The sequence below is a fragment of the Peromyscus maniculatus genome, chromosome 15 (genome assembly GCF_049852395.1).
Source record: "Peromyscus maniculatus bairdii isolate BWxNUB_F1_BW_parent chromosome 15, HU_Pman_BW_mat_3.1, whole genome shotgun sequence".
Lineage (NCBI taxonomy): Eukaryota > Metazoa > Chordata > Mammalia > Rodentia > Cricetidae > Peromyscus > Peromyscus maniculatus.
In genome coordinates, this window is record NC_134866.1 from 71,287,235 (window position 1) to 71,299,854 (window position 12,620).

A 12,620-nucleotide genomic window follows, 5' to 3' on the forward strand; every position below is an offset into this window, starting at 1 on the left:
GGCAGAAGTGCAGTGCCTGGAATGAAGACACGAAGCAGCAGTGCCCAGGGCACAGAGGGTAATGGTGCTGCCCGTGGGGGCCTCTGTAACACTCTCAGGAGCTGGCCGAGTGTCCCGTAGGATCTGGAGATCGATGCTTGCTGTAATTACCCACCATGGCACCAGGAGGAGTCAGCGTTTAGAATGTTATAAACAAATGGGTTGGCTTCAAGATCACAGGGCCTCGAAGAAGACCTGCTGCTAAGGGAGGGCACGATACCATTGATGGTTCGCAGTTGTTCCCAGAGTTGACGTGGTTGAAGCATGGGAGGTTGGAGAATGTTCTCCAATGAGGCCACGCTGTCTGGGTAGAAGCTGTTATTTGAGCTTGATTACAGGAATGGTTAAATTCTTGGTGGACACTGTATAGGCTAGAACAGATAGTGTGCAGATTAAAGGGGAAGAAATAAGGAATTAAAGAAGTGGTCCTTGTAAGACCCAGGATTGTCTGGGGCTACTTTATGATATCGTAGGAAGCACGGTCCACTCTTGGTTCTCTGGGGGATTCTTGTCTCACTCCCAAATGCTTCCTTAGGCACTTCATGACTTCCCCCGCAAGTGCCTGCCTTGAGGAGATTTCTATCAGGGTCCAGACCAGATGCTACAAGCGGCTAAGGATACTAATCTGAGGGATATCAAATGAATCTAAGCACACAGAGTTCCTTAGTCCATTCACTTTATTCTTCTAGGTCAATTCTATCTGCACAGTTTCAGCCCTGTCCTCACATTCAGCTCCTCTCTGTGCCCAGTTTTCCTGTCCTCATAGTTTTAGTAAGCTCCTATGCTTTTGACCTGATCTTCCTCCTCCGTCCCTTCCTCCTCCATCTGTATCCTTCCTGGCTCCTTACCCCGGCCCTGATAAGATCTGCTTTACCCCCTACAGAATCTCTGTCTTCCTCTCCTCTCCCTGGCCATGCGGTTCTGTGTCTGCCTCTGGAATTCCGCTCCAGTCCTTACTGCACCTGGTTGTGCAGAAAGTCCTACTGTCCTCAGTCAGTCTCTCTGCCAGGCCCCTAGCCTGAGGGAAGGGGATGGTCTGAGCCTCTTTGCACAAGAAACAAAGCTATGCATCACAGCCTGCTTGTCTCCTCAGCGGGGGGAGTTAGTTACTTACAAGTTTAGCAGGTCTGGGAAGCTTAGCTGTTTGCCAAATGGTCTATAGTATTTGGGCCCACAAAAATCTCATAGCAGAAGACAGCTGAAATATTAAAAACTGGATAACACCAAATATTCATAATAAATGGCTTGCCTTTTGACAGACCCTTGGCAGGTCAAAGTATAGCCTTAATACACAGCTGAGTCTCTGTAGTGTATTCTTGCGGCCCGCAGGAGGCGCTGTGTCTGCCCTGGTCCTCCTGCCTGGGCACTTGATAAGAATTTACTCTAGTGTCTTGTTCAGACCTTGCTTCCTGGGTAATTCTCTCTCTAGAGCCCCCACCTGGTGCCAAGGAGTTACCTATGTGGAGGAGCACCCCAGCCAGGACCCCAGGATGGCCCTCACCTAGTTAGTCCAGCCTTCCCACCCTCTCCTGAACCGGGTGACAAAGTCCAGCTTCCACTGGGTGTAACTGGTCCTTAACTCCTTCCTTGTTCTTCAGATTCAGATTGCTCTTTTGTTATTTCCAGCTGAAGTTGTCAGGCTGGGGAGGACCCGGGAGTCGTTTGTACTTGTAAAAGATGGAGTATGTTCCTGCACCTCTTTACCTCAGCTTCCAGAACCATTGGCTTCCTTTGCTCGAGTATGTGGAGAGATTGACTGTTACGGAGTTACTCTTTTTATTATCACTGTGACAAGACCCCTGACCAAAGAAATCCTAAGGGAGGAAAGATTCATTTTGGCTCATGACTTCGGAGTGTTCTGGTTTGCTTTCTGTTACCGTTAATAGATAACATGGCTGTGCTGCCCAGAACAGGATAGTCATTTGGGAAGAGGGAATCTGAACTGTGAAGATATCCCCACCAGATTGGCCTGTGGTGCATTTTCTTGATCGATAATGATGCAGAAGGGTCCAGCTTATAGTGGGCAGTACCACCCCGGGCAGGCAAATGGAGCAAGCCAGGAGGATCAAGGCCGTAAGCAGCACCCCTCCATGGCCTCTGCATATGCTCGTGCCTCCAGGTTCCTGCCCTGTTTGAGTGCACTGTGATGAGGAACTGTAAGCTGAAATGAACCCTCTCCTCTGGAAGCTGCTTGGTTAGGGTGTTTTATCACAGCAGTGGAAACCATAACTTAAGACAGTGACCAAATGCATAGAGAAAGGCTTGATTTTACCTTACAGCTTGTAATCCATCCTAAAGGAAGTCAGGGCAGGAACTCAGGGAAGGATCCTGGAGGTAAGAGCTGAAAAGTAGAGACCGTGGATGAGTGCTGCTTGCTGGCTTGCTCTTCTTGGCTTGCTTAGCCTGCTTTCTTGTATTACCCAGACCCACCTGCATGGGGGTGGGGGCGCACCACCCACAGTGGGTTGGGCCCTCTTACATTAATCAGAATTAAAATTAAGCTTTGAGAACTGATGGCCTTTCCAGCCCAGTGTTCCAAACCTGGTTAGGTCTGTCACAGCCAGAGCCCACTCTTGGTACACTGTTGTAGCTGCTTTCTATTGATGTGACAGAGACCACCCCAGAGATGGCTTGGGGTGACATCCTTTGCTGAGGCAGGATCCTAAGCTGGGTGGCATGCACAATTAGATTATTAGGAAGCATTTGTGTTATAAAGTATCCCTTGGTTATTTTCATGTTAGTTATGCTTAAGAGAAAAAAAAGTAACTCTTTAGTGTTTGCACCATCTAGGAAAATACCCACTGAATCTAAAAGTGGACAAGCTAAGAATCTGTATTAAATGCTAAGCGACTTCCTAGTTCAAAATAGGCTGTTGACGGCAGTACAGCATGCCGTGGGGAAGAGATGTATGATGTTCTGGTAAAGAGGCTGGCTTAAGCTGAGAAAAAATGGTGATAGAAGAGCGTGTTGTTTCTCTTTGTCCTCAGCCTGCCACTCTTATTTAAGAAGGAAAGAATGGTAGTGGTTTGCTTTTCTGTTTTAGAAATCCTGCCACTGCCTCAGCAACTAGCCAGAAGTCTTTCGTGACTGTGCACCAGGAGCGTGGGGCGGCCTCCCCTGGTTCCCACAGCATCCTGGTCTCCTTTGATAGCCATGAATCACTGATTACAGAGCACTGTGGGAACGTGGTGGACTTGTCACAGAGGCATGGGCTGTAACCCGGGCCTGCCCTGTCAGTTTTCTAGGGTGAGTAGAGGCCTGTGATCTCCAGTGGGAAAGTCTGGAATCTTCTTGGGATTCTCTGTGACCACGGGACTTGGGCTCCCTCGGGCATGAGCTGAAGCAGGTGTTCAGAAGGCACGTGCGCTGTGCGTTGATCTGACAGTATGGCAGAGTTTAGAGTATTGCCATGGTTTCTAGAGAGGAGGGAAGGAAGGTGATGTTTTGGTGAATGTGTGAATGATTGATTACAGGGAACTTGGACTTTGTAGGTGGATCCAGAGACAGTAAACAAGCTCTGTGGTGTTAGCAGTTCTCTGAATGTGACAAACTGCCTCATTCGATGCCCTAGTTCTCTGTCCACCCTTGCTCCGTTACGGGGTATGGTGGCTGACGTCTGTACTCCCGTGACCTCTGTACTCAGGAGTTTGAGGCAGGAGGATTGCTATAAGCTCAAGGCTAGTATGGACTATATAGTAAGTTTCAGACCAGCAAGGGCTGCATAGTAAGACTGTGCCTCAAAATAAAGAAAAAAAATAAAGGGCTGGGAAGATTATGACCTGAGTTCAAATCCCTAGAACCCACATAAAACTAGGCATAGCATGTATCTCTAATCCCAGTGCCTCCACAGTGAAGTGGGGGTGGGGAGGATGGGAGAATTTCTAGAAGCTCAAGAGACCTAGAACAACATGAGACCTTGTCTCATATAGAGTGGTAGGCAAGGACGTACACCCAAGATCGTCCTCTGACCTTCACGTGTGTATACACACACACACACACACACACACACACACACACACACACACACACACACACGGTGATAGGGAAGGAGAGAGAGAATATTCTAGGCTTTAAGAACTTGTGAAACCATTGTTTCCTTTAGTAATTTTCAAGCGTTTTTTTTTTTTGTTTGTTTGTTTGTTTGTTTGTCAAGAAAGGGTTTCTCTGTGTAGCCTTGGATGTCCTGGATCTCACTGTGTAGACCAGGCTGGCCTCGAACTCACAGAGATCCGCCTGGCTCTGCCTCCCGCGTGCTGGGGTTAAAGGCGTGCGCCACCGCTGCTGGCAGTTTTCAAGAGTTTTATGGGAAGGCCGTATACTGCAGCTTCACCTGCTCTGCATGTCGGAGGACACGGTCCCAAGGATGATCTGCATGTAAATAGTTTTAGACGGAACAGCAAAGCCCTTCCCTGGCTTAGTGCTGTCTGAGGGTGGGAATGAGGTGGCGAAGGCCCTTGAATCAAAAGTTTTGTCTTTCTGAAACTTTTAATCCAGAGAATTATGAAATGGAGTAGTTATTGCAATGCTCCTAAAGACTCTTCTTCAGTTTTCAATCGAAGACTTCAGATACTGAAGTTTCGGTAAAATTCAAATGTGGGTTTCCCTACTGAAGCTTCCTGCTGTACTAGAGCATGCTTGGCATGCAGAAGTCTGACGTGCAGGAGCAGATGGCTGTGTTCCTTGGGAGCATGGATACCAGAAATTTTTGTCTTCCCCTGAGTCAGGAAGTACAGTGGAGGGTTAGGGTCCGGATCCCAGAGGACCTCTTGGCTAGTGAGGGAGGCATTTCTGTTGCTTCCCTAAGGTCATTGACTGAGAGCAGACAAGACCTGCCGCCTCCCGGGGTTGGCTTGGTGACCCGAATCTTACTTCCTGCCTGTCCACTGGGAGCCGGGCTTCTTGAGCAGCAACAGTCGCCCACTCTGTCCTTGTAAGCTTGGTTCTGTGTGAGAAGGGTAACTGCATTTTCGTGGAAGAGGCCCAGCACTCAGAACAGGGCTCGCCACATGCCGCACTCATGGCCAATAGGAATCATCGAAATGAGTGCGTTAGGCTAAGTGTTGAGTATATTAGTTTGTTTAAAGTGCTTCTGTGTTTTTATAGGAGGGAGAGATAAATAGTTTTACCTTTGCAAGTCAGTTTTACATATCATTTTAGCTCTCTGTGTGAAGGAAAGACAGGAAAATGTTTTGGGACAGGGTCTACTGTAGGCCAGTCTGGTCTCAAATTCACTGTGTTGTCAAGGATGCCCTTGAATATCTGACCTTTGAGCCCCTCCCTCCAGTTGGGGTTCCAGGTCTGTGTAACCTCACCCAGTGTATGTGGTGCTAGAAACAGAACCCACAGCTTCGGGCACGCTGTGCAAACCCTCTGCTGGCTGAGCTACATCGCCTGGATTTAAAGGGAGAAAAAGCTGCCCAACAATAATAAAACAGGCGACGGCTTCTGTAACAAATTCCAAAGGGAAAGTGTCACTCTGCTGTCCTTTGCTCTGGTCCCTCTGGCTTCTCTCATAACTTTTGACCTCTAAATGAGACTCATCAGAGAGAGAGAAAGGTGAAATTATGAAGTGATCTGAGCATTTGAGCGAGGAGCAGCAAGAACCCATCCATGCTGAACACCGCAGTGGAAGAGCAGAGACAGCCGCAAACTTGTGTCTGGATGAAATGATCTAATACAGTGTACATAAAAAGATCACTGAGGAATCAGCCAATGAGCTTGGATAGCAAACGGAATATCACAGTAGCTCGCGTTCATCACTCAGTGGCTGGTGCGGGGTTGTTCCAGATACCAAATCAAGCTTACATGTATAATGGTGTAGGTATTATTTTTCCATAAGATCTGCATACATCCTCCATGTATGTTGAATTGTCTCTAGATGGTGTGTCTGACACAGTGTAAATAATGTAGGACATCATTAGTTAAGAAGTAAGAGCAAGGGAGGAGGATCTGCTCCTGTCAGCACAGACACACCTTTGCCCCCTAGATACCTTTATGCAAAGTTAGATAAACCCACAGATGGAGACGAGGAGGGTAGCTGTGCTTTCAGCCTGCGCCGGAGCTGTGGGCACAGTGAGCCTGGGCCAGGCAGCTTCCTCTTCCCCCAATGACAGCTTTTCACTGTGTTTCTGGACTCTGCTTTTCCCTAGTTTGACATCAACAACAAGGTCGAGTTCGGATGCTCTGCAGAGGCGCTACGGAGCTCCTGAACTGGAAGTAAGTTCCTTTCCTTTTCTTCCCTTGCTTCAGCCCCGGACCCATTTCTCAGGACAGCCTTTATGTGCTAGTCTTTTCTTTCTTTCTTCCCTTTTCTTAAAAAATAAACTTTGGTGGTGCACGCCTTTAATCCCAGCACTCGGGAGGCAGAGCCAGGCGGATCTCTGAGTTCCAGGCCAGCCTGGTCTCTAATGTGAGTTCCAGGAAAGGTGCAAAGCTACACAGAGAAACTCTGTCTTGAAAAAACGAAAACAAAAACAAAAACAAAAAACAAAAAAACAAACAAACAATGTAACAAACAAAAAATGAAACTTTCATACAGTATACTCTGACTATGATTTCTCCTCTCTTGTCTCTTCCCAAACCCCCACCCCATCCATCCAACTCCATTCTTTCTTTCTCTCTTTAGAAAACAACAGGCCAATTTACAAACAACAAAGCAAAGCAAACAAGGGAAAAAGAAAACAAGGAAAAGCACAAGAAACACATAAACAGAGACACACACTCACGTGTACACACACAAAACACATGCACACACAGAATCAGAAACCAGAACAGGGAGCAAAGGACAGGTAAGGTAGGAAGTGCCCAAGCAGAGCGTTACGAGACAGAACACCCAGAAATGTCACTGAGTTGGTTTTGTGTTGGCCGTCTACTGCTGGGTGTGGGGCCTGCCCGGAAGTGTGGTTTCTGTAGCTAGGAAGAAAACTAATTTTTCCATTCACTGTGCTGATATCTTTTTTTTTGGCATTCATGGTTCTATTTTCTTTTTCTTTTCTTTTTGGTTTTTCGAGACAGGGTTTCTCAGTGTAGCTTTGCACCTTTCCTGGATCTCACTTGGTAGCCCAGGCTGGCCTTGAACTCACAGAGATCCGCCTGCCTCTGCCTCCCAAGTGCTGGGATTATAGGTGTGAGCCACCACTGTCCCGCCTCATGGTTCTATTTTCTATTCGAGAAAGAATAAGATTTTTGTATAGAAAAAGAACTACTGCCCTGTGTATTAAATGAAAGAACTCTTGATTTTTCCATCAACAGTGTTGGCCTCTTGCCTGTTACCCTGGCACCCACCCGAGTCCGAACTGAACCTTGTTCAGCTACTCCGTGTTTACTCTCTTTGGCTATAATAGAATACAGATGTTCTTTTTGTTTTAAACCATTCACCTGTTTGACACCCATCTGTATTCTCCATAGAGAGCGTGGCTGTGGGGTTATGTAATACTGTTCTGTAGGAAGACAGACAGTCCAGGGAGAGAATTGCACATGCTCTGCAGATGCTCCTGAGCATGGTGGGCACACTGACACCACCATTATACAGCAGTTCCATCACACTTGTATCATTCATAAAGACGGTGGAACTGTAAGCACACCAGTGAGTCCATTCGCAGCATGTCACAGTCCGAGGGAGTCTGTAGCCCACTGTCAGTCCAAAAAGCCTGTTGTTTTCTTTCCTGTACAGAAATTTTTTAACTGGAGCTCTTGATGAGGCATAGACCATAGTCAGAAAACTCACACATACAGGGTACTTAAGACAAGACTCAGTCCGGACGGAAGGCTGGCGAGGACCGGGGGCTCCAGTAATGGCTGAGTCTAATATTTAGCACTTGCCAGGTGCTGAGTGCGGCTCTGAGCTTCCCACGTGTCATTTCCTCATTTAGTGCTCACAAAAGCCCAGCAAGGGGCTGTTCTTTGCATTTTACAGAGGGAAAAAGATTTCCATTGACTGGGATGTGGCCCCGGGGTACATGTTCTTGACTGCACTCGGCCCGGAGCACAGATGCTGTCCCTGCTCCTTGACGCTGGCTTTGCCTGGCATCTGGCCGCAGGCTCCATCGGAGTAGCATTTACTGGATGGACAAGCCCTGGTGTCTTTCCAGATATGGGCACTCTGCTCTGCAGCTGGCTGTCTAGGGTGTCCCTTCCCGTGCCTGGCCTGGAGATAGTGAGCCATTATGAGGGCTTGTTACTCTGCCAGCGACATTCACCAGCCATCTCTGTCACTTCAGGGAGAAACTGTGCTGGGTTGAATAGGTGGCTGCTGTCTGTTAGAGAGCCGAATGGGTTCCAGAAGCATCCTTTGTCCTCAGCACTGACTGGGTGGCCACCTGCTGAGGGTTGACTGTTATGGTTTCAATGTCCCCATTGTGTACAGAGCTCAGCCTCACACAGCAGCAAAGCCCCCAGGTGAGATTTAAGAGAGAATGGTGTTCTTTTCCTCTGAGGGGGAAGCTGCCCACTGTTTGCCTCTGAGCGAGTGGGTTGAGCTTCCTCAGGGAGTCGCCTGGGATATACCTTTGAAAAACCAAGCTGGTTTTTGCTGTGGTAACCTAAGCTTCTAAAGAAAGAGGACCTCAGCGTGAATAAAGTGGATCCCCTGCTGTTAGTGAATTGCAGCCCGCCTCACGTGGTCCAGGTCCTGTGGAGGGAAACAAGGGCTTGACCTCGAGTGGACATGTGGGAGGACAGGCTGATGCTCCCCCCGGTTTTTTGTAGTCCAGCTGTCTTCCCCTGGAGATAGCAGAGCCCTTGCTTCCCAGACAGCCTCAGCATCTGCTGGGCTTCTTATTCTGTTACCGGTCTTTCTGCGATTACGTAATAAAACTTAGATAATTTCATTTCTTTTTCTTTGAGCTTATTGTTTTGAACAAGTAAGAAAAAGGATATAAAATTCAAATGTACTTAAAAAAAAAAAAAGCTAGTATCCCAGCCATCTGTATCCACAGTCAGCTCAGCAGTCTGATCTGTTTTTTTTTTTGTTTTGTTTTGTTTTTATAAGAAATGCTCTCACTACATATCCCACGCTGGGTGGAATCCACTGTGTCACCAGGCTAGCCTTGAGTTCACCAGGTTGCTCAAGCCAACCTTGAACTTGGGATGCTTCTGCCTCCTGAGTGCTAGGCCCGGAGTGCAGCACCATCCCTGCTCAGGGGCTGGCGTTAATCTGCCCTCCCCATTCCCACTTCACACTGGGCAGCTTCAGCCCCCTGAATACCACATGCCACTTACTATTGTGAAGCATAGATCCCAAGGTCTTCATCCTGCGTGTCTCCCAGCTCTGTCAGGAAGCTAGTTTGCTGGCTTCCTGTTACACCTGCCTGATTTCAGTGTCTTCAGCTGTGAGCATGATCTTAGCCCCAGCCCCAAAGCCAGGAGAATTGATGAACAGCATGCAGAATGGATCACTAGAAAGCGCGGGGCAAGTGAGGGCCTCATCTTGTCTGCTGCATGTTTCAGTCCGAGTCATCCAGAAGCAGGAGCTGAGGCAGACTGGCTCAATGGGATAATTTATTAGGGGCCAGCACATATAGAAGGGAGGAAGGAGACAGAATTAGGCAAAGTATAAAGTTAAAGAACATTGTAAGCCAGACTAACCCCAGGACATGCTCCCCAACACACGGTGCCTCTGTGGGCTGTCAGCTGGGCCTTTATATGCCTTCTGAGGTCAGTCCTTCGATGGAGGATGGGCAGACAGGGCTTGCTATAGGACAAGGCAGTTCTGCAGCTGAAGCTGTACCTGATGGAGCTGGCGTACAGGCTTTGCTCCCAGGGTACCTAGCTAGGACATCCTCACGCCCACGAGGGCACTCCTGTAACTGCACCCAGTGTATCTTGGCCAGACCTTTTGAGGCGCTAGCACAAGCTTCTGATGGCAGCTCTGCCGCGTGGGCAGCGTGCAGTGCCAGGGGGGACCCAGAAAGCAGGCGTCTCACCCAGTGCCTTTGCCCCACAGGTCGCCCGGTGCTGTTTCTGCTTCGGTCCAGATGGAGAGGGTAAGTGCAGCGTTTCTGTTCGGGGCCTGACCGCGGCCCTGTAGACCGGGATTTCTCTCTGTGGGCATTTGCAGTTCGGGCACTATGTTGGTACCCAACTACGCTCGTTCCAATGCTGGTTTACCGTTTATCTTCTTCTTACATCTTAAGGGTCGCTGGGTTTTGATTGTTTTGTTGGCAGCTGGCAGGGAAAATTCACTAGATTCTGGTTCATGTCTAAGTTAAGTAAGAGTTGGAAAAAATACAATGTGTGTATTTACTTTTTAAAGGAAAGATAGGAAAATGCCAAGAAGTCCCTACACCTCATTTGGGTGCCATTTCTTCTTGTCTACTTGCTTTGCTTCATAGAAGGGAAAGTCCTAGGGGCTTGAAAGCTCATGGGCTACCCTCTCTGTTAAGCTTCTAATATTCTCTATATCTTTAAATACTCTTTCTTCTGCCCTACTAAAATAAACATATTTGCTAACTCATAAGACAATTTCTGGGGTGACTGAGGTACAGGTGGCATTTGTAGCTTTTTCCACTTAGCAGCACCCCAGACTGAAATGTGGGAGCCAGGAGCTGCTTAGTGCTGATCGCGTGTGGGCTCATCACTGCCCTTGGGCACTCTCTGTCACCTCCAGACACCGAAGAGCAGCAGAATGTCAAAGAGGGACCCCGGGTCATCTATGATGAGAAGAAAGGCACTGTCTACAGCTACTCCTATTTCCACTCTGTCTTCATGCTGGCTTCCCTCTACGTGATGATGACCTTGACCAGCTGGTTCCAGTGAGTGCCCATTCGAATGCCTTCAAACTAAGCTCAGAGTAAATACTCTGTACAGTCAAATGGTTGTCTGAGAAGCAACCAAACAAACAAAAGCCAACTTCAGTGTGGTTCTCCAAAGTGTGGAGTCATCTGCTGCCCAGCTCTCAGCACACTCGTATCGTAGCCTTTGTAGCCAGCAGCTGACCACTCTGCCTGGTAGATCAGCATCCTTTCCTGGACGTCGAGGGTGCTCACTGCAGTCAGGAAGTAGCAGGTGCCTGGAGGTGCTCAGAGGCAGACCATGAGCTCAGTGTATGAGAGGCCTTGAGTCCCGTCTCTGTACTGAGAGACAAAGCACACAAGACTGGAAGAGCTAATTCCACTTGGCAAGACTGCAGTGGCAATAGAGGAAAGGTTGTCTTAAGAAAGATTAATACAGGGGGGGGGGCGCACGCCTTTAATCTCAGCACTCGGGAGGCAGAGGCAGGCAGATCTCTGTGAGTTCGAGGCCAGCCTGGGCTGCCAAGTGAGTTCCAGGAAAGGTGCAAAGCTACACAGAGAAACCCTGTCTTGAAAAACCAAAAAAAAAAAAAAAAAGATTAATAGTGGGGTTTTTCCCCTACTTCAAAATATGTATCTTTTATTCTTTCTAGTTTTTAATTTGCCCATGCAAATTAAAAATCTGATTTTTCCCACATGGAGATTCATACATTTTGTACAGACCCAGACTTCCAGTTGTATCCATGTGTTTGTTAGTTAATAGGTATTTGTGTGGCTCTCATATGCCACACTGATGTAAGTACCAGAGGTTATACTCTAGTAGGATTGACAGATCATGACCCAGATCCCTTGCATTGTGTCAGATAGTGATGAGTGCTGGGGAATGGGTTACCTTGGACCAGGAGCCACAGTCTAGAGCCTAGAGTAAGAAAACACTTCCTGGTGGACATTCTTCCTGAGGGAAGGATGGACTTTGATGTTTTCTAGTGATCCTTTGAAAACTCCTGGAGGAATTTTGGCTTGGAACATCTGAGAAACGTTGAGGATAGGGAGAAATCAGAGCTCTTTTTACATCCTGCTAGGAATGTAAAATGAAGCCTGTAGCAAGCTTTCTTGTTGGACTATCTTTGGATCACCTGCCCCCAAATTACGACACTAAAACTTATAATTATGAAAGTTTGGCCTGTAGCTTAGGCTTGTCCCCAACTAGCTCTTACAACTCAAATTAACCTGTTTCTGTTAATCTGTTCTGCCACGTGGCTCAGTGACCTCTGCTCTGTGCCATATGTCTGACCTCTTCAGAGTCTCACTGGCGTGTCCACCTCTCTTCTTCCCAGAGTCTTCTTTGTCCCTGGCGTCCTGCCTAACCTCTTCCTGACCAGCTATTGTCCATTCAGCTCTTTATTAAACCAGTCACAGCAATATGTCTTAACACAGTGTACAAATCTTCCACATTTCCCCCTTTTTGTCTAACTAAAAAGGAAAGGTTTTAACTCTAACATAGTAAAACTATATACAATAAAAACAATGATCAGGTATTGTCTAAATAAAAAGGAAGGGTTTTAACTCTAACATAGTAAAACTATATACAGTAAGAACAATTATCAGGTAAGAATTACATTCACAATGTCCAGTCCATTTGTATTTGGCAAATTCAGAAAGATTACTCTAGTATTATTATCTATCCTATCTTTATGATTCCAGAGTTTTATACCTAAACCACTCTCTATAATAACTGTATTACCAGCCCAGAAATATTCTTTTAGACCTTAAAGCATTTTCTTAGATAATCAACTTAAGCTTTTATGTCTTTCAACCTAATGCACTTTACACCTCTTTTGTGAGTTTCTT

At 47.3% G+C, this 12,620-nt stretch overlaps 1 protein-coding gene across 2 annotated transcripts in view; it reads left to right on the forward strand.

Moving 5' to 3' along the window:
* Serinc5 (serine incorporator 5) overlaps positions 1-12,620 on the forward strand; it is a 108,491-nt gene that overhangs the window by 89,769 nt on the left and 6,102 nt on the right. For both annotated transcript variants that reach the window (XM_076552067.1, XM_042261622.2), the window contains exons 9-11: positions 6,189-6,255; positions 9,983-10,022; positions 10,646-10,790. In XM_076552067.1, coding sequence (XP_076408182.1) covers positions 6,189-6,255; positions 9,983-10,022; positions 10,646-10,790 — 252 coding nt within the window. The remainder of the gene's footprint in view (positions 1-6,188; positions 6,256-9,982; positions 10,023-10,645; positions 10,791-12,620) is intronic.